Here is a 22424-nt window from a genome sequence, read left to right on the forward strand (position 1 = left end):
AATGTGCATGTTTCTATCTCTTTCCAGTCCGGAGAAAAAAAATCGTAGGCCTTAGAACTTGAATGCACCTCGTATAATGAAGTCTTATCTGAAAGAAGCTGCATGAATATTCAGTCACATATTAACTTTGCAGAGGCTGGCAACATGCTCTAAATGTTCAGAAACGTAAAATGTTGCACTTCACAACACGAAAAAACGTATTCCTAGACTATAATGTATGGATATGGATATAAAATGGAATGATCATAAAGGCTCAGTCGTGGGTAAAGCAGGTGGTAGACTTTATTGGTAGAATACTGGGAAGTGCGATCGATCCACAAAAGGAGATAGCTTACAAATACCTCGTGTGACCTTTTCTAGACTACTGCTCAAGTGTTTGGGACCTGTACCATATAGAACTAACAGGGGATGGTCAGCATATACAGAGACGGGCAGCACGAATGGTCACAGGTTTCTTTAAATCGTGGGAGTGTGTCACAGAGGTTAGCACACTGGACTCGCATTCGGGAGGACGACGGTTCAAACCCGCGCCCGGCCATCCTGATTTACGTTTCCTATGATTTCCCTAAATCGCTTTCTGTCAGGATGGTTCCTGTCGACGTCCTTCCTGATCTTTCCTTAATCCGATGGGACCTATCGGATTTTGCGCATGAACTGATCTCCTGATTAGGTCCCATAAATGTTCGATTGGATCCATGATGGGTGATCTGCGAGGCCAAATCATTCGCTCGAACTGTCCAGAATGTTCCTCAAACCAATCGCGAGGAATTGTGACCCACTGACAGGGTGCATTGACATCCATAAAAATTCCGTCATTTGTAGTTGGGAACATGAAGTTTATGAATGGCTGCAAGTGGTCCCCAAGCAGCCGAACAGAACCGTTTCCAGTCATTGACCAAATAGACCAGAGGACCCAGTCCATTCCATGTCAGCACAGCCCACACCATTATGGAGCTACCGTCAGCTTGCGCAGCGCCTTGTTGACAATTTGGTTCTGTGGCTTCGTGGCGTCTGTGCCACAATCGAATCCTATCATCTGTTACCAGCTGGAATCTGGGCTCATATGACCATGCCACGGTTTCCTAGGGTCCAACTGATACGGTCACGAGCCCAGGAGAGCCGCTGAAAGCGATGTCGTGCTGTTAGCAAAGGCACTCGCGTCGGCCCTCTGCTGCCACAGCCCATTAGCGCCAAATTTCGCCGCAATGTCCTAACGGATACGTTTGTTGTATGTCCCTCATGGTTTTCTGCGATTACTTCGTAGAGAGCTACTTCTCCGTCACCGCTGACAACTATACACAAACGCCGCTGCTCTCGGTCGTTAATTGAAGGCCGCCGGCCAATGCACTGTCCTTATTGAGAGGTAAAGCCTGAAATTTGGTATTGTCGGCACACTTCTGACGCTATGGATATCGGAATATTGAATTCCCTAACGATAATGAATAGGAAAATAGGAATGCGGGTAAGCTACTACAAACAGCATTGTGAACGCATTATTGTGGCCAAGATAGACACGAAGCCCACGCTTACAACAGTAGTACAAGTTTATACGCCAACTAGCTCTGCAGATGATGAACAAATTGAAGAAATGTATGACGAAATAAAAGAAATTATTCAGGTAGTGAAGGGAGACGAAAATTTAATAGTCATGGGTGACTGTAATTCGAGAGTAGGAAAAGGGAGAGAAGGAAACATAGGTCAATATGGATTGGGGCTAAGAAATGAAAGAGGAAGCCGCCTGGTAGAGTTTTGCACAGAGCATAACTTAATCATAGCTAACACTTGGTTCAAGAATCATGAAAGAAGGTTGTATACATGGAAGAATCCTGGAGATACTAGAAGGTATCAGATTATATAATGGTAAGACAGAGATTTAGGAACCAGGTTTTAAATTGTAAGACATTTCCAGGGGCAGATGTGGACTCTGGCCACAATCTGTTGGGTATGATCTGTAGATTAAAACTGAAGAAACTGCAAAAAGGTGGGAATTTAAGATGGGACCTGGATAAACTGAAAGAACCAGAGGTTGTACAGAGTTTCAGGGAGAGCATAAGGGAACAATTGACAGGAGTGGGGGAAAGAAATACAGTAGAAGAAGAATGGGTAGCTTTGAGGGATGAAGTAGTGAAGGCAGCAGAGGATCAAGTAGGTAAAAAGACGAGGGCTAGTAGAAATCCTTGGGTAACAGAAGACATACTGAATTTAATTGATGAGAGGAGAAAATATAAAAGTGTACTAAATGAATCAGGCAAAAATGAATACAAACGTCTCAGAAATGAGATCGACAGGAAGTGCAAAATGGCTAAGCAGGGGTGGCTAGAGGATAAATGTAAGGATGTAGAGGCTTATCTCACTAGGGGTAAGATAGATAAAGCCTACAGGAAAATTAGAGACCTTTGGAGAAAAGAGAGCCACTTGTATGAATATCAAGAGCTCAGATGGAAACCCAGTTCTAAGCAAATAAGGGAAAGCAGAAAGGTGGAAGGAGTATATAGAGGGTCTATACAATGGCGATGTACTTGAGGACAATATTATGGAAATGGAAGAGGATGTAGATAAAGATGAAATGGGAGGTACGATACTGCGTGAAGAGTTTGACAGAGCACTGAAAGACCTGAGTCGAAACAAGGCCCCGGGAGTAGACAACATTCCATTAGATCTACTGACGGCCTTGGGAGAGCCAGTCCTGACAAAACTCTACCGTATGGTGTGCAAGATGTATGAGACAGGCGAAATACCCTCAGACTTCAAGAAGATTATAATAATTCCAATCCCAAAGAAAGTAGCAGGTCTTGGCAGATGTGAAAATTACCGAACAATCAGTTTAATAAGTCACAACTGCAAAATACTAACGCGAATTCTGTACAGACGAATGGAAAAACTGGTAGAAGCTGATCTCAGGAAAGATCAGTTTGGATTCCGTAGAAATATTGGAACACGTGAGGCAATACTGACCTTACGACTTATCTTAGAAGAAAGATTAAGGAAAGGCAAACCTACGTTTCTAGCATTTGTGGACTTAGAGAAAGCTTTTGACAATGTTGACTGGAATACTCTTTCAAATTCTAAAGGTGGCAGGGGTAAAATACAGGGAGCGAAAGGCTATTTACACTTTGTACAGAAACCAGATGGCAGTTATAAGAGTTGAGGGGCATGAAAGGGAAGCAGTGGTTGGGAAGGGAGTGAGACAGGGTTATAGCCTCTCCCCGATGTTATTCAATCTGTATATTGAGTAAGCAGTAAAGGAGACAAAAGGAAAAATTCGGAGTAGGAATGAAAATCCATGGAGAAGAAATAAAAACTTTGAGGTTCGCCGATGACATTGTAATTCTGTCAGAGACAGCAAAAGACTTGGAAGAGCAGTTGAATGGAATGGACAGTGTCTTGAAAGGAAGATATAAGATGAACATCAACAAAAGGAAAACAAGGATAATGGAATGTAATCGAATTAAGTCAGGTGATGCTGAGGGAATTAAATTAGGAAATGAGACACTTAAAGTAGTAAAGGAGTTTTGCCATTTAGGGAGTAAAATAACCGATGATGGTCGAAGTAGAGAGGATATAAAATGTAGACTGGCAATGGCAAGGAAAGCGTTTCTGAAAAAGAGGAATTTGTTGACATCGAGTTCAGATTTAAGTGTCAGGAAGTCGTTTCTGAAAGTATTTGTATGGAGCGTAGCCATGTATGGAAGTGAAAGATGGACGATAAATATTTTGGACAAGAAGAGAATAGAAGCTTTCGAAATGTGGTGCTACAGAAGAATGCTGAAGATTAGATGGGTAAATCACATAACTAATAATGAAGTATTGAATAGAATTGGGGAGAAGAGGAGTATGTGGCACAACTTGACAAAAAGAAGGGCCGGTTAGTAGGACATGTTCTGAGGCATCAAGGGATCAGAAATTTAGCATTGGAGGGCAGCGTGGAGGGTAAAAATCATAGAGGGAGACCAAGAGATGAATACACTAAGCAGATTCAGAAGGATGTGGGTTGCAGTAGGTACTGGGAGATGAAGGAGCTTGCACAGGATAGAGTAGCATGGAGAGCTGCATCAAACCTGTTGTATAGCTAGAGAAGGCCGAAATGCACGCGTTAAACTCAAGCAGGCGGGCGTGAGGTCTGAAACAGGATACGTAATGAACGCTATAAAGAAAAGTACGTAGCTTCTGGAATACTTAACTTTAATCCACATTTGTAGAACATTGCTCTTGATGATACAGAAGTATTATAGCAATTGAATACGGCGCCTTGCTAGGTCGTAGCAACTGTAGCTGAAGGCTATGTTAACTATCGTCTCTGCAAATGAGAGCGTAATTCTCAGTGAACCATGGCTAGCAACGTCGGCTGTACAACTGGGGCGAGTGCTAGGAAGTGTCTCTAGACCTGTCGTGTGGCGGCGCTCGGTCTGCAATCACTGACATTGGCGACACGCGGGTCCGTCGTATACTAGCGGGCCTCGGCCGATTTAAAGGCTACCACCTAGCAAGTGTGGTGTCTGGCGGTGACACCACAAAACCAGTCTCAGGACTGAAGAAGAAGAAGAAGAAGAAGAAGAAGAAGAAGAAGAAGACGACGATTTCCGAAACTGAGTGTCGTATGCGTCTACCTCCAGCTGTTAATTCGCGCCGTGTGGCCATAACACTTTGGAAACTCACATGAATCTCGTGAATGCAAACGCAGCTCTGCCAAAGTACTTCCCTTTTATACCTTGGGTAGGTGATACTACCACCATCTGTATATCTAGCTATTCCATAACTTTTCACACATCATTGTAAGGATTTTCATAAGCGTAGACGTTACGATGATCACTGAAAGACCCGTAAGATGAAATGCCAGTCTTATCGGTGACGAGGTACCAGGTAGTCGTAATTAAAGTAAAAGTACCTAACAGAGGTCCAGTGTGGTCTGTAATTATAGTATGGAAGGGGAACGTGGTAGATACGCTAATGCGTTAATGCAGCACCGATTTACGCTAGGGAAAAAATATTTCCAATTTTGATCAACTGGTGCAAATCTGGCGATGTAAATACGGTAAAGGTTATAGAAATATTTCCATATATAGTGAATTAGGAATGGGATATGGGCTGAAAAGGACAAACAAGTGAGAAAGGCATAATGCTGATTTTATTACCTACCACTTACACAACGTGTTCATTATGAGCACTAGACATCGACGAAATGTTCCGTCCATAAAACGACCCAATCGACAGTTGCTCGCAGCATTCCAGTGGAATCTGAGAAAAGTGTTTGTTGTATACCGGTCTTCAGATCGGATAAAGACCGAATGTGTCCCTGATAAATGAATTCTTCTGGATATCCCCAGAGCCAAATCTCTCATGGATCAGCTCAGGCGATCTTGCAGGACGGTGCATCTGGAAAAATCTGGAGATAACATGAAGGTGGAAGGTTGCATCAAGCAGATCTTTCAATGGGGGAGCGACAGGGGGTGTCGCCTCCCATCTTGCATGAAAATAGTGCTTTCCACATAGATGCGCTGTGCCGATGCAGGAATCAAATGCTGGGCAAGGTCTCGATAATACGTAGATGTCATGATACTCTGGGAGTATTCGCTTCAAGAAAAAACGGATCGAAAATAACGGTGATTGTGAATCGACACCAATCAGTCACATACGACGGTGTATAACACGCAGTTGAACAGCATCCATATTCGGCAGTTGTGTGTATTCAATGCAACCTGTAGTTTAAATGTGCCCCTTCACTCAATAGCCACATGTCATCAACTTCATTCCGTGCCAGAAATAGACGAGCAAATTCAGAATGTTGCTGCTGATCATGAGGTTCCAGTTGCAATTGTACAGGTACCAGTGTGAAACAGGCGGCAAAACGTTCCTTGCTGTTGACGGTGGGATGGATATTTCTAGTGACATTGCACTACCCAGGGCACATGCTGCATGGTCAGTTACAGCAACAGAAACCTCGCCAATGACTTCCTTTAGGATAGGACGCGCCACGCTGAGCTCACCTTGTTTTCGAATTTCATTATCACCATCTCCAAACCATTTAATGACATCGGTCCTCTGCTCAAGACGTTTCAATCGGCGATTCTCTCTCAATTCAGCACTGTAACTGCTGCCGTCCGTATAAAACAGTTTCCCTAACAGCGCACGGTCTCCCTTCTCGATGGTTGTACAGTTCACTCACGTTATGGCTTGTGAAATGACAGCGAGGATGTCGTACCATCACACACAGTTGTAACGTCGCAATTTCTCGTTGAAACTCTCAACGAACATCTTTCAGGAATTGATAAGCAAGATCCCTTGATCAAGAAGTCGTAGAGGCCACTCACTGCTCTTTAATTTCAAATCGATTAGCACTGCCAGTGGATGTTTTTTCTGCACTTGGCGGTGGCTCTGAAGACTTTATCTGGTGACTTCAGTTTTATATTTTGTGGAAAGAGCAGTTTTTATTATTTTTTATTAGTTGTGACAATGACTTTATCAGATGGTCTGCCTCATGTGCCATGTCCATATGGTTTTATAAATGTTAATCCACGTTTCAGATCTGATGATGGCACCTTCACAGTGCTGAAACCGGTCATCTAATAAACGATTGAGGCGATCGTGGCTTTTCAATTATTTTAAAAACAGAGTGATCGCCCCACGACACACCATGTGTACACTGCAAAAAAGTTTCAGATAAGCTCCACGATGTGTAGCGTCTTTGATTCATAATCAAAACGTTTTCGGTCTCGGGTTCGATCCCCGCCATTGCCTAAATTTTGATAAATAATCAGCATTGGCGGCCGAAGACTTCCGGCATAAGATGTCAGTCTCATTCTGGCAACGGCCTTGTCAAAGAGGGCGGAGGAGCGGAGAGAGGTTCAGGGCACTCTCTTGTTCTAGGGGTGGGAAATTGCCCCTAAAGGCGGGAGAATCAGCAATGATCAACGACATGCGGATGCAGAAGGCAATGGAAACCACTGCATTAAAGACACGTAACGTGTATCCACAGGACATGTGGCCTGTAATTGAAGGCGTGTCATGATGATCTCTCCATTGGAAAAATATTCCGGAATAGTCCCCCATTCAGATCTCCGGGAGGGGACTGCCAAGGGGGAGGTTACCACGAGAAAAAGATTGAATAATCAACGAAAGGATAACGTTCTACGAGTCGGGGCGTGGAATGTCAGAAGGTTGAACGTGGTAGGGAAACTAGAAAATCTGAAAAGGGAAATGCAAATGCTCAATCTAGATATAGTAGGGGTCAGTGAAGTGAAATGGAAGGAAGGCAAGGATTTCTGATCAGATGAGTATCGGGTAATATCAACAGCAGCAGAAAATGGTATAACAGGTGTAGGATTCGTTATGAATAGGAAGGTAGGGCAGAGGGTGTGTTACTGTGAACAGTTCAGTGACTGGGTTGTTCTAATCAGAATCGACATCAGACCAACTCCGACAACGATAGTTCAGGTATACATACCGACGTCGCAAGCTGAAGATGAACAGATGATAGAAAGTGTATGAGGATATTGAAAGGGTAATGCAGTATGTAAAGGGGGACGAAAATCTAATAGTCATGGGCGACTGGAATGCAGTTGCAGGGGAAGGAGTAGAAGAAAAGGTTACAGGAGAATATGGGCTTGGGACAAGGAATGAAAGAGGAGAAAGACTAATTGAGTTCTGTAACAAGTTTCAGCTAGTAATAGCGGATACTCTGTTCAAGAATCACAAGAAGAGGAGGTATACTTGGAAAAGGCCGGGAGATATGGGAAGATTTCAATTAGATTACATCATGGTCAGACAGAGATTCCGAAATCAGGTACTGGATTGTAAGGCGTACCCAGGAGCAGATATAGACTCAGATCACAATATAGTAGTGATGAAGAGTAGGCTGAAGTTCAAGACATTAGTCAGGAAGAATCAATACGCAAAGAAGTGGGTACGGAAGTAGTAAGGAATGACGAGATACGTTTGAAGTTCTCTAACGCTATAGATACAGCAATAAGGAATAGCGCAGTAGGCAGTACAGTTGAAGAGGAATGGACATCTCTAAAAAGGGCCATCACAGAACTTGGGAAGGAAAACATAGGTACAAAGAAGGTAGCTGTGAAGAAACCATGGCTAACAGAAGAAATACTGCAGTTGATTGATGAAAGGAGGAAGTACAAATATGTTCCGGGAAAATCAGGAATACAGAAATACAAGTCGCTGAGGAATAAAATAAATAGGAAGTGCAGGGAAGCTAAGACGAAATGGCTGCAGGAAAAATGTGAAGACATCGAAAAAGATATGATTGTCGGAAGGGCACACTCAGCATACAGGAAAGTCAAATCAACCTTTGGTGACATTAAAAGCAACGGTGGTAACATTAAGAGTGCAACGGGAATTCCACTGTTAAATGCAGAGGAGAGAGCAGATAGGTGGAAAGAATACATTGAAAGCCTCTATGTGGGTGAAGATTTGTCTGATGTGATAGAAGAAGAAACAGGAGTCGATTTAGAAGAGATAGGGGATCCAGTATTACAATCGGAATTTGGACTTACGGTCAAATAAGGCAGAAGGGATAGATAACATTCCATCAGAATTTCTAAAATCACTGGGGGAAGTGGCAACAAAACGACTATTCACGTTGGTGTGCAGAATATGAGTCTGGCGATATACCATCTGACTTTCGCACAGCTTTACAGCTCATGCATCGAAGCTGCTTACAAGAATAATATACAGAAGAATGGAAAAGAAAATTGACAATGCTCTAGGTGACGATCAGTTTGGCTTTAGGAAAAGTAAAGGGACGAGAGAGGCAATTCTGACGTTACGGCTAATAATGGAAGCAAGGCTAAAGAAAAATCAAGACACTTTCATAGGATTTGTCGACCTGGAAAAATCGTTCGACAATATAAAATGGTGCAAGCTGAGATTCTGAAAAAAGTAGGGGTAAGCTATAGGGAGAGACGAGTCATATACAATATGTACAACAACCAAGAGGGAATAATAAGAGTGGACGATCAAGAACGAAGTGTTCGTATTAAGAAGGGTGTAAGACAAGACTGTAGCTTTTCGCCTCTTCAATCTGTACATCGAGGAAGCAATGATGGAAATAAAAGAAAGGTTCAGGAGTGGAATTAAAATACAAGTGAATGGATATCATTGATACGATTCGCTGACATTGCTATCCTGAGTGAAAGTGAAGAAGAATTAAATGATCTGCTGAACGGAATGAACAGTCTAATGAGTACACAGTATGGTTTGAGAGTAAATCTGAGAAAGACGAAGGTAATGAGAGGTAGTAGAAATGAGAACAGCGAGAAACTTAACATCAGGATTGATGGTCACGAAGTCAATGAAGTTAAGGAATTCTGCTACCTAGGCAGTAAAATAACCAATGACGGACGGAGCAAGGAGGACATCAAAAGCAGACTCGCTATGGCAAAAAAGGCATTTCTGGCCAAGAGGAGTCTACTAATATCAAATACCGGCCTTAATTTGAGGAAGGAATTTCTGAGGATGTACGTCTGGAGTACAGCATTGTGTGGTAGTGAAACATGGACTGTGGGAAAACCGGAACAGAAGAGAATCGGAGCATTTGAGATGTGGTGCTATAGACGAATGTTGAAAATTAGGTGGACTGATAAGGTAAGGAATGAGGAGGTTCTACGCAGAATCGGAGAGGAAAGGAATATGTGGAAAACACTGATAAGGAGAAGGGACAGGATGATAGGACATCTGCTAAGACATGAGGGAATGACTTCCATGGTACTAGAGGGAGCTGTAGAGGGCAAAAACTGCAGAGGAAGACAGAGATTGGAATACGTCAAGTAAATAATTGAGGACGTAAGTTGCAAGTGCTACTCTGAGATGAAGAGGTTAGCACAGGAAAGGAATTCGTGGCGGGCCGCATCAAACCAGTCAGTAGACTGATGACCAAAGAAAAGAATTGTTTTGCATGAAGTTACGCGCCATGACATTCGATGTTCTCATCACCCCATTACGCCCATATGATTCTATATGCACTCCTTAGATGTGGATACCTACCTGAACGGCCTGCTCAGTTCGTAACTTCCAAGAAATTAGCCTTCGATCTTGATGGTGCGAATCTTTGTGATCACTATGGCGCGCCGTTTTTCATTCGGTATTCATCGTGCAAGTTAATGGTTTGTTTCGAACATTTCTTGAGTGTCGACAACATATCTTTTGTGAAGTGTAGTGCATACAACCCAATCTCTGGACCTCCCGGACACTTATTTTGTGTCGCCCTCCTGACACACATCAGCAGTCAGCAGATAATATTTTTCCTGTCACAGATGTTAACACTTTCAAATGAGCTTTACCAAAGACTGAATCTGCGACCGGGCACTCAGAGTGTTCCATGTTAGTCACGCATCCAGCTCGTTGCGATTTTGGCAGTCTATCTTTCCGTGTACGTTCTACATCTAATTAAAAATTTATGCAGTCACTGGCAGTGTGTGCGTTTCGTCCTCCGTAGTCACCTGTGTCAAGGTTACCCTTGTCAGATTGTTAATGGCTCCTTCTAAGACACCAGTTGGTAGCTTCCACGTTCAAAGCCAATAAATCTATTTGCTATAGGGTCCATTTAGTTCCATCCATAGCTGAAAGGTCCATCATATTGTCTATGCGAGTAGTGCAGTAGTAATTTTTATTATGCTTAACTGGACCACCACTATTAATATTAATTTAAATAAGACGTATTCCGTTGCACGACGGTATCCTTGTTTTGAATCAATTTGCATGATTTGTTGGGGTAGTTCCTCATTCTGCTGGACTCCAGACTGTGTGTTAGTGCATCCTAGGGTACGCGCTGACCACAACGAGCATACTTTACATCAGCAACAATAATTATTGCTGTACCTACAGGAATTAAGGTATTTGACACACCACACCACAGTGTACAGCACCAGGTGGCCGCAACTGGAACTAATGTTCTCTAACGTAAGTGGGTTCCGCATTAACGCATTAGCATGCGTATCTTGTTTCGCTTCGCTGCCGTACGATAATTACAGCCCACACTGTGCCTCTGTGTGTAACTGCACTGTAATTATAACGACGCGGTACGTGCAAGAACTGCAGGAACGCAGCACATTCCCTAACACGTGTTGTCTGAATGTTATTCTTGGCTGAAAGTCTGCCTCATTTAACACCTACACCCGTTTAATATGATACGCATACAGGTTGTCATACAGAATGTTTCAATCATGCTGTGGTTGGCGCCTTCCCTCCTCGCAGTTCTCCTCGTACTGGTCCTAAAAATTCGGGCGTTGATCCATCTCGTGGGCCTCACACCATCTGCAACTCTTCTCAAATGAGCGCCTCTGGCGCAAACGTTCTTGCACAAGTAGCTGTCTGTCGAGATTACGTTCAGATCAACATAACATTGACGTGCTGCGTCCACATTCTCGCATCAGGCCGTACATGTAGTGCATGTCCGTCATTTGAGACATTGACATCATAACTGTGACGTGATGAAAGTTACCCTGTAACAGTACAAACACAATCAGGCAAAACGAAACATGACCAACTGTAAACTAAAAGGTCAGTTCATATAGGCACTTTTGAGGTAAATTACACAACCAGAACTCACTAAAAGGAATTCCTTTCAAACGTCCCTGACGAAGGATTTTTGGACTCGAGCTCATATGAATTTTTTGTAATGTTTTGATGTCAAGAATGCTCTCCCTAGAGTTTGATTTGTGTTTTTTACATACCCTGAAAATCTGCAGATATCCCCCCGATCTGTGCAGAACTTCAGGTGTAGGTACTTCTCACGTTGTTGGACTCAAAATACTATACGGCAATGAATAGAGAGAATTGACACCCACCTTAAGTCACCAGACACCAAAGCCGATCAGCAAATAATGGAATGACAAGTTAATGCTTTGTGCTTTATTGCAAGGTTACTGTTTAATTTCGATGACTGGTTGCACATATTTTCTGTTTATATCCATCTTCTGTGTCAAAAGGAAATTAGACATCTCAGTCGGCCCAAGGTAATTGGCTTGTGGCTTAGTGTCTACACATAGTTCTTCTACCTCTGACCTGACCAGTAAATTACTAAAACTTTTGAAAAAGTGGACTCGCTTTCAAGAGAGGCGCATATCAAACTCCGGGAACTCTAGGCAATGAGACTTCGTGGGGAACGTCACCAGATATCGAAACTTAGTTCATGACGACGCTACAGGTTGAGGTGGTGAGTGATGCCTGTGCAGGTTCCTAGGGAAGTTAATATTTTCATATGAAATGAATTTTGGAGCAATGCATGTGGAATCAATACTGTGCTGCTCTGTCCACAGTAAACTTGCGATAAGTACAACTCAAAACCTGAAGAATGTCATATTTGGTGGAAAAGACAGGAGTTTCAATATTTCCTATCTTTCATTTTAACAACCATTTCGGAGCTACCACGACAAAGAACATCAAGATTGGCAACATTAATCCACTGAATAATTTCAGGTAATACCAAAGCAGGGTTTGCGTCAACTGAGCAGGTAACACCTATGAAATTTATTGCTTCTCACAAAGTGTGCTAGTTTTGTTTAGACCTGTTTCAGATTTTGCCAGAAACTATAGTGTTTTGTCTGAATCTGCTATCCAGCTTTGATTTCGCATTAGCTTTGTTAATGACACACGGTTAGTCTTTCTCAGCTCTTGCTATCTTCCATGAATAGTTTACTAGCAGGTGACACACAATATTCGAAAATTTGTGCCACAGAAACTGCAAGTTGTCCAGAAAGTTAAATGTTCACGGCAGGCCGCGCGGGTACTTGATCAACATTTTCTTTTTGAACTTGTAAGCAGAAACGCTTTCGCACATGTCATACGTAGCCTTCTGTTGGGGACCAGTAATCAACACAGCTACAATAATCCTCTGGTTGCCTGTTCCCACACCTGTTTCCACTGAATCGAAATGTTCGGGCATTCCTGTTGAAGCAGATCTAATGCGTTTATTTCCCGTACTTTTTATAACCATTTACCTTCGATCATTTTGCCAATACTAGCTTGTAGTTCGTCTGTAACGAAGTCAGCGCCTCCTAGAAGTGAAACACTAATACTCATCTCATTGCTGTATTGTTCCTTCCGTCTCACCTTCATTTATAACTTCCTGTTTTCGTTTTCTTCTTTCCGTCATTTACATTTCTCTTCATACCTTCCTTCTAGTTTGTCGTTTTTGTCATTTCTTTTATACTGTCATTACAGAGTTTTCGTTTTCTTCGATTTTTCTTCGTCTTCTTTATTTATTTATTATTTATTTACTTATTTCCTTTCCTCTCCTTTTATTTTATTTCCTTTCTTTCCTCTCTTTATTTTCTTTATTTACTTTATTTTCTTTACTTTTTCTTTGTAGACTCTGTAGACGACTCTGTAGACGACTCTGTAGACGACTCTGTAGACGACTCTGTAGACGACTCTGTAGACGACTCTGTAGACGACTCTGTAGACGACTCTGTAGACGACTCTGTAGACGACTCTGTAGACGACTCTGTAGACGACTCTGTAGACGACTCTGTAGACGACTCTGTAGACGACTCTGTAGACGACTCTGTAGACGACTCTGTAGACGACTCTGTAGACGACTCTGTAGACGACTCTGTAGACGACTCTGTAGACGACTCTGTAGACGACTCTGTAGACGACTCTGTAGACGACTCTGTAGACGACTCTGTAGACGACTCTGTAGACGACTCTGTAGACGACTCTGTAGACGACTCTGTAGACGACTCTGTAGACGACTCTGTAGACGACTCTGTAGACGACTCTGTAGACGACTCTGTAGACGACTCTGTAGACGACTCTGTAGACGACTCTGTAGACGACTCTGTAGACGACTCTGTAGACGACTCTGTAGACGACTCTGTAGACGACTCTGTAGACGACTCTGTAGACGACTCTGTAGACGACTCTGTAGACGACTCTGTAGACGACTCTGTAGACGACTCTGTAGACGACTCTGTAGACGACTCTGTAGACGACTCTGTAGACGACTCTGTAGACGACTCTGTAGACGACTCTGTAGACGACTCTGTAGACGACTCTGTAGACGACTCTGTAGACGACTCTGTAGACGACTCTGTAGACGACTCTGTAGACGACTCTGTAGACGACTCTGTAGACGACTCTGTAGACGACTCTGTAGACGACTCTGTAGACGACTCTGTAGACGACTCTGTAGACGACTCTGTAGACGACTCTGTAGACGACTCTGTAGACGACTCTGTAGACGACTCTGTAGACGACTCTGTAGACGACTCTGTAGACGACTCTGTAGACGACTCTGTAGACGACTCTGTAGACGACTCTGTAGACGACTCTGTAGACGACTCTGTAGACGACTCTGTAGACGACTCTGTAGACGACTCTGTAGACGACTCTGTAGACGACTCTGTAGACGACTCTGTAGACGACTCTGTAGACGACTCTGTAGACGACTCTGTAGACGACTCTGTAGACGACTCTGTAGACGACTCTGTAGACGACTCTGTAGACGACTCTGTAGACGACTCTGTAGACGACTCTGTAGACGACTCTGTAGACGACTCTGTAGACGACTCTGTAGACTCACTTTCCTTTTCCCCTTTTTTCTTCTCCCTTTTCTTTCCTTTTTCTCAATTCTTTTGTCACCCTTTCACCTTACCTCCATCCAAATTACCACCTCAAGTTACCTCCTATTGATTGGTCTTGGTATGTGGTCTATACTATTCTTTACGGTGCTGGAAGGGTAGTAGTAGTAGAGACTTATTTATTGGAAGTAGTATGTACAACGTAAGCATTGTTTTCTTTTAGACAGTGCCAGCTCACGGAAAGAGTGTCATAAGCCAGCCCTTTTCTGGGAAACCTGGTCCCCATATGGTCTTTCGTGAATTTTCCCATTTCTGGCAATAGACACAAACATACAATTAGATCCAAATGGCATCGCCATTTCGGGTTCCAGGTGCGCCATGATCAAGCTGGTGCTGGTGGTGAACGTGGCCGGGAAGGTGCGGCTGAGCAAGTTCTACGACCCGCGGCCGGCCGAGCCCCAGTCGCAGCAGCGGCTCACTCGGGGCCTCCACTCGCGCCTCGCCGCGCGCCAGAAGCACAACTGCAGCTTCTTCGACGTCAGCGACCTGGTGGGCCCCGACTCCACGGCCGTCTACCGCCGCTACGCAGACCTGTTCGTCGTCTTCGTGGCCGACGGCGCCGAGTCGCCGCTCGCCACGGTGGACCTCATCCAGGAGTTCGTGGACGCCGTCGACCGCTGCTTCGGTCTGGCGTGTGAGCTGGACTTCGTGTACCACGCGGACCAGGTGCACCACATCCTCAACGAGGTGCTGCAGGGCGGCCTGGTGTTGACCGTAAACTCGGCAGAGATCGCCGGGCACGCGCTGGAGCAGCAGGCCGCCGAGGACCGCCAGACCAGGCCGCTGAGGGCGGCGGCCGCCCAGGCGCTCAGCTCCATACAGGAGTTCCACGTCTTCCACAGTACGTGACCCCCAGAAACCGACCGCTCCATCCAGTGGTTTGTCTTCCAGAGTCTGATCCCAAAACCCTGCAGCAGGCCATCAAGGACTGCATAATCGGGCCTCTGAGGGTGGCCCCTGTCCAGGGGCTCAGTTCCATACAGGAATTCCATGTCTTCCATGGTGTGTGACCCCCAGAAACCAACAGCTTCATCCAGCGGTTCGTCTTCCAGTGTCTGATCTCAAAACTCTACGTAAGGCTTACAAGGACTGCCGGGTCAGGTTGCTGATGGCAGCCACTGTAGAGGAGTTCAGTCTTCCCCAGTGCGTGACCTCGGAATCCATCAGTTCAGTCCAGGGGTTCAAAGTCTTTCACTGTCTCTGGACCCAAAAACCCAACAACAGGCTATCAATAGCCGTCAGACAGTTCCCAAAGACTGGCAGCTGCCAGGTGCTAAACTCCACACTGGAGTTCCACATTTACGACAGCATCTGACCTCAAAAGTAAACAGCTCCAGCCAGCTGTCCAACGTTCTGCAGTACCTGATCTCAAAACTCAACAGCAGGCTGACGACGACGACCAGCACCACCACCTGATTTTATTACAAAGTGGGTCTAACAGAAATTTCATAAGTAGAAACTGGGGAGGGCATTGCTTCCTGCTGCCTCTACACAAAATGCATCATCTCAATTTTTAGAAACTGAATCATTACTTGAGTAAAGCTGAATAAAACCGAATTCTTCATGCATCATGAAATGCAGCCTGCAGCAGAAAACATCCCAGTAAACTGAAACCATGCACGCTATGCCCTATTGTCGTTATATAGAAAAATTATTTCTAACATGGTAAATACTGTATGAACACGTCCAACATTTTATAATGTTAGACTGAACGAAAAATACTTCGAGACGACTGCACAAGCTCATTGCTTTTTCTGGTGTTATCCTTCTACTCTCTCGTAACGCACATAATATACGTAATTTCATTTCCGTTGTAATGAAATTAGAGAACATCTGAGGACCTGTGCCAAGAAAGAAAAATACAAATTAACTCAGCGCACCCAGTACTAAAACGAACATACAGAAGATACAGTTTAGCATTTCAATTGTGTAGAGCGTAATCCAGTGCAGGACACTGATACAGGATGCACACCAATGTGGAAATTTTTGTCTTATACTAAACTGAAATTGTTTTGAGTGTGTTTATCCATTACTTCAAGTATCATATGAATATGCAACAATGTTTTTAAAGATTACCTAACTTTGCTCTTACAGGTATCTTTAGTAAACTCTAGTGTTGTCGTGTGAAGCAATACCCACATTTAGTAGACAAAAGTTATTACTACTACATGACAGAGAGCCAGAAATAGCCTTCTTGTGTTCCTAACTAGAACTTTTTGTTAAACAAATGTTGGCAGTGTCTTGGACAGTTTTATATTTCATTATTTTCAAGACATTTTTCCACAGTACATGTTGTGAAACTCGAAAACTTGAAATCATACCCTGTCATGAAATATTTTTAGTGCTGCTATGTAATATATATTTTTATCAGTATCAGATAAATGTAACTTTTATTTATATTCTCTCTCTCTCTCTCTCTCTCTCTCTCTCTCTCTCTCTCTCTCTCTCTGTCCTTTTGTCTTCGTTTGTTTTGGGGGGGGGGGGGGGGCGAACAAGTCGCTATTTCTGTAGGCCATCATCCACGTTACTTTTACAAAATTCGATGCGACCACGAAACACCATACCAGTTGATAAGTAACCTTCATAAAATCGAATAGATGTATAATCAGCTTCTCCTTCTGAAATTAAGAAAGCTATAGATTCTTTAGAAAATAAGATTTCATGGTTTCGATGATGTTTCTAATACAATACTTTAGTTTTACACCCATATAATAAGCCCAGTTTTATCCGAAATATGCAGTGTATCACTAACTCAATGCAGTTTTCCAGAGATACTGAAATATGCCGTTGTTAAACCCTTCTTTAAGAAACGTGATAAGAGACCTGTTTCACTGCAGATATTCTTGACTTAAGATACATTAAATAATGGAAAACAGTTAACAAAGGTATTGGGTCGGCAATCGAGGCAATAACAGTGTCACAAAAATAAGTTTCTATGGATGGACGGAGCGAATTTCGCCATTTTCGTGCAGTGCCGCTTTGGTAAATACTTTCTGTATGGTAGTCTGTTGAAACTGTGCATTTTCGAAGGAGGTGGTGTGCATTGCGATGCCAATGAACTGGAAACTGTTTCGAAATTGTGTAACCAATAATTCTAACTAAATAAAGCAAAAGTACACGCTGGATTTGATGTTGGCTATTGTGCTGTTTGATAGATATCACAGGCAATCACCTGACAAAAAGCAGTTGCAATATGTTTTCAGGTGTCTGGAGATTTTCAAAGCTTGTGAAATCACTGATAAACAGCGAATTTCCAGATGGCACTACTGAATTAACTCGCACACTTACTACTTACATGCGAGGTGCAATTGAACACTGCTCCAACACAGAAATCACTTACCCCTGACATGGCTGCACTCTGGAACTATTTAATATCATAAAACAGACAAACATAAATGGAAGGTACAGTACAAAATTCCTTGATACAGAGGTGAAAGGGCTATCGATTTTGAAGTACCATAGTGAAACTACACTGGACAATGGATACGAAATGCTCCTACTGGAGATGGAATCTTGAAAATATCAAGATTGCATGGTTTGACACTTATGTAGAATATGGACCTATAACACTGTGATCAAGCGTAATGCCTCTAAGCTAGTGAATGGCTGTCAGTTAATTAAAACCATGCAGACTCTACAGGTCCTGAAGGAAAAATAATGGATGTGTATGGAATGAAAACTGAAATTTCAAAGCAATGGGAAAGCCCACTGGACTGTGCAGGGAATATCACAGATCCTGAGCTGGATACTAACATCTGTAGTGGACTATCACTATAAATAACGCAATCACTGCTTTAACTCGCTATAGGTGGATGCATATGGATGCATTTAAGGTAAGATACGTACAGTGGACCAAAGTTAGAATGCGACAACATGCCTTGTGATAGCGATCTGAACAACTGAGAGAGTCGATTCATTCAGTTGCAATATCACCTATTGGTTGAATATTCGCTCTTTTGAACCGAATGAAAACAGTTGACATAGTCCGGCGCATTCACTTTTGAGCAGAAACATTCGATCGTTTCTCTATTGTTAAATTATTGTTGTTGATTGCTATGTTATCGCCTAACATCACTGTTATTGCCGGTATATGTGCCAACCGTAGGGACATGTTCCTATGCGTACGGACTTTGGCTCTTTTCCAAAATGTAGGGACGGATTTCCGATCACTCTGTAAAATGAAGGCAATTTTTGCCCAAGAAGGAACAATTGCAAAATTAAAAATTTCCCAAACAGTGTAGCTGTTAAACATTGTATACGTCTGTCTCCATTGTATCGAAAATTAACCGAAAGGGCCTACCTCAGGGACGAAACCAGATGCATAAGGAAAGTACATTAATGTTCAGAAGAAAAACAACATACCTTGAGCGATTGGAGACATGACACTCATATTTACAGGACATGTACATTAGTATGTTCTGCTGAAACGACATAGCATTTGAACTATGTTGGCCCGCGGTTTCAATGCCAACATTGATAACGCGGCACAACGCCACCTACCAGTAACATGTGCCTGCGGTTATCGTTGGCGCTATAAACCGGAGGTAACGGATAAGTGTGACGTGAACGCTGCCTCGCAGAAGTACAGGGTTATTACAAATGATTGAAGCGATTTCACAGCTCTACAATAACTTTATTATTTGAGATATTTTCACAATGCTTAGCACACACATACAAAAACTCAGTTTTTTTTAGGCCTTCACAAATGCTCGATATGTGCCCCTTTAGTGATTCGGCAGACATCAAGCCGATAATCAAGTTCCTCCCACACTCGGCGCAGCATGTCCCCATCAATGAGTTCGAAAGCATCGTTGATGAGGGCCCGCAGTTCTGGCACGTTTCTTGGTAGAGGAGGTTTAAACACTGAATCTTTCACATAACCCCACAGAAAGAAATAGCATGGGGTTAAGTCGGGAGAGCGTGGAGGCCATGACATGAATTGCTGATCATGATCTCCACCACGACCGATCCATTGGTTTTCCAATCTGCTGTTTAAGAAATGCCGAACTGGCATTCTGCTTTAGCCTTTTCCGTAAGATTTTCCAAACCGTCAGCTGTGGTACGTTTAGCTCCCTGCTTGCTTTATTCGTCGACTTCCGCAGGCTAGGCGTGAAACTTGCGTTCAACCGTTTCTTCGCTCACTGCAGGCCGACCCGTTGATTTCCCCTTACAGAGGCATCCAGAAGCTTTAAACTGCGCATATCATCGCCGGATGGCGTTATCAGTTGGTGGATCTTTGTTGAACTTCGTCCTGAAGTGTCGTTGCACTGTTATGACTGACTGATGTTAGTGCATTTCAAGCACGACATACGCTTTCTAGGCTCCTGTCGCCATTTTGTCTCACTGCGCTCTCGAGCGCTCTGGCAGCAGAAACCTGAAGTGCGGCTTCAGCCGAACAAAATTTTATGAGTTTTTCTACGTATCTGTAGTGTGTCGTGACCATATGTCAATGAATAGAGCTACAGTGAATTTATGAAATCGCTTCAATCATTTGTAATAGCCCTGTATCTGCAAATCATATGGTCAAATCAGTGAGTTTGAAAGAGTGTGCATTATTGGCATGAGAGAATTTCCTAGGAAATTGCTGCTCGTGTGGGACTGTTTCTCCAGTGCAACGATGTGTGTGGAATGGGTCACAGAATGCCGTAGAAGACGAGAAGCGTCACGTCGCACCATACAGGTCACCGCCCTCCCCCCCCCCCCCCCGCCTCCCCCCTGGGAAGATAGACATCTTAGCCGAATGGCTTTGCAGGACAGATCTGCGTTCTCCTCGGCTCTGGAGCAACAGTGGAAATAGTATCACACACCGTATACATTAACAGGGATGACAGTTGCCATTTATTTCAGTATGGGTTACATGCGTGTCGCCCACTTCTCCACGCACCTATGACGAATCTGCAGAATGGTGTATGGTGTATGGAACGACATAACTGGGGGCAGGAATCCAGGTTCTGTTAGATTGAAAATGATGGCCGCATTGTGCTTCACCGCAGACAGGAGCAGCAGCATCACAGTGACCGCATTCACACAAGATGTATCGCGCCAACTTATGGCCTTATTGTGTGGGGTGCTACTGGGTACAATCACAAATCGCAGTTGGTGCATTGCCCAGGGCACTGTGACCAGTGTGATCTACGTGAATGACGCTCTGCGATAAGTAGCCATACCCTCTCTGCACAACACCCCATACGCCACTTTTCAGCAAGACAATGCACGACACCGTGTTGCTGCACGAACACATGCCTTCTTTCAGTGACAGGATATCAGCCTTTTGCCCTGGTTCACCAGAACACCAGACTTGTTGTCAATCGAAAATCTACATCTACATTATCTACATTTATACTCCGCAAGCCACCCAACGGTGTGTGGCGGAGGGCATTTTACGTGCCACTGTCATTACATCCCTTTCCTGTTCCAGTCGCGTATGGTTCGCGGGAAGAACGACTGTCTGATAGCCTCCGTGCGCGCTCGAACCTCTCAAATTTTAGATTCGTGATCTCCTCGGGAGGTATAAGTAGGGGGGAAGCAATATATTCGATACCTCATCCAGAAACGCACCCTCTCGAAACCTGGCGAGCAAGCTACACCGCGATGCAGAGCGCCTCTCTTGCAGAGTCTGCCACTTGAGTTTGTTAAACATCTCCGTAACGCTATCACGGTTACCAAATAACCCTTTGACGAAACGCGCCGCTCTCCTTTGGATCTTCTATCTCCTCCGTCAACCCGATCTGGTACGGATCCCACACTGATGAGCAATACTCAAGTATAGGTCGAACGAGTGTTTTGTACGCCACCTCCTTTGTTGATGGACTACATTTTCTAAGGACTCTCCCAATGAATCTCAACCTGGCACCCGCCTTACCAACAATTAATTTTATATGATCATTCCACTTCAAATCGTTCCGTACGCATACTCCCAGATATTTTACAGAAGTAACTGCTACCAGTGTTTGTTCCGCTATCATATAATCATACAATAAAGGATCCTTCTTTCTATGTATTCGCAATACATTACATTTGTCTATGTTAAGGGTCAGTTGCCACTCCCTGCACCAAGTACCTATCCGCTGCAGATCTTCCTGCATTTCGCTACAATTTTCTAATGCTGCAACTTCTCTGTATACTACAGCATCATCCGCGAAAAGCCGCATAGAACACCGTGAATTCATTGTCCCAGGAAGGGGAAACTTTATTGACACATTCCTGGGGTCAGATACATCACATGATCACACCGACAGAACCACAGGCACATAGACACAGGCAACAGAGCATGCACAATGTCGGCACTAGTACAGTGTATATCCACCTTTCGCAGCAATGCAGGCTGCTATTCTCCCATGGAGACGATCGTAGAGATGCTGGATGTAGTCCTGTGGAACGGCTTGCCATGCCATTTCCACCTGGCGCCTCAGTTGGACCAGCGTTCGTGCTGGACGTGCAGACCGCGTGAGACGACGCTTCATCCAGTCCCAAACGTGCTCAATGGGGGACAGATCCGGAGATCTTGCTGGCCATGGTAGTTGACTTACACCTTCTAGAGCACGTTGGGTGGCACGGGATACATGCGGACGTGCATTGTCCTGTTGGAACAGCAAGTTCCCTTGCCGGTCTAGGAATGGTAGAACGATGGGTTCGATGACGGTTTGGATGTACCGTGCACTATTCAGTGTCCCCTCGACGATCACCAGTGGTGTACGGCCAGTGTAGGAGATCGCTCCCCACATCATGATGCTGGGTGTTGGCCCTGTGTGCCTCGGTCGTATGCAGTCCTGATTGTGGCGCTCACCTGCACGGCGCCAAACACGCATACGACCATCATTGGCACCAAGGCAG

General features: G+C 44.0%; 1 protein-coding gene across 3 annotated transcripts in view; it reads left to right on the forward strand.

Moving 5' to 3' along the window:
- LOC126106776 (uncharacterized) overlaps nucleotides 1-16959 on the forward strand; it is a 64924-nt gene extending 47965 nt beyond the window's left edge. For all 3 annotated transcript variants that reach the window (XM_049913154.1, XM_049913153.1, XM_049913152.1), the window contains exon 2: nucleotides 14903-16959. In XM_049913154.1, the coding sequence (XP_049769111.1) occupies nucleotides 14910-15440 (531 nt within the window). In that variant the 5' untranslated portion in view covers nucleotides 14903-14909 and the 3' untranslated portion in view covers nucleotides 15441-16959. The remainder of the gene's footprint in view (nucleotides 1-14902) is intronic.
- The last annotated feature ends 5465 nt before the right edge of the window (nucleotides 16960-22424 follow it).

The sequence above is a fragment of the Schistocerca cancellata genome, chromosome 10 (genome assembly GCF_023864275.1).
Source record: "Schistocerca cancellata isolate TAMUIC-IGC-003103 chromosome 10, iqSchCanc2.1, whole genome shotgun sequence".
NCBI classification, from domain to species: domain Eukaryota; kingdom Metazoa; phylum Arthropoda; class Insecta; order Orthoptera; family Acrididae; genus Schistocerca; species Schistocerca cancellata.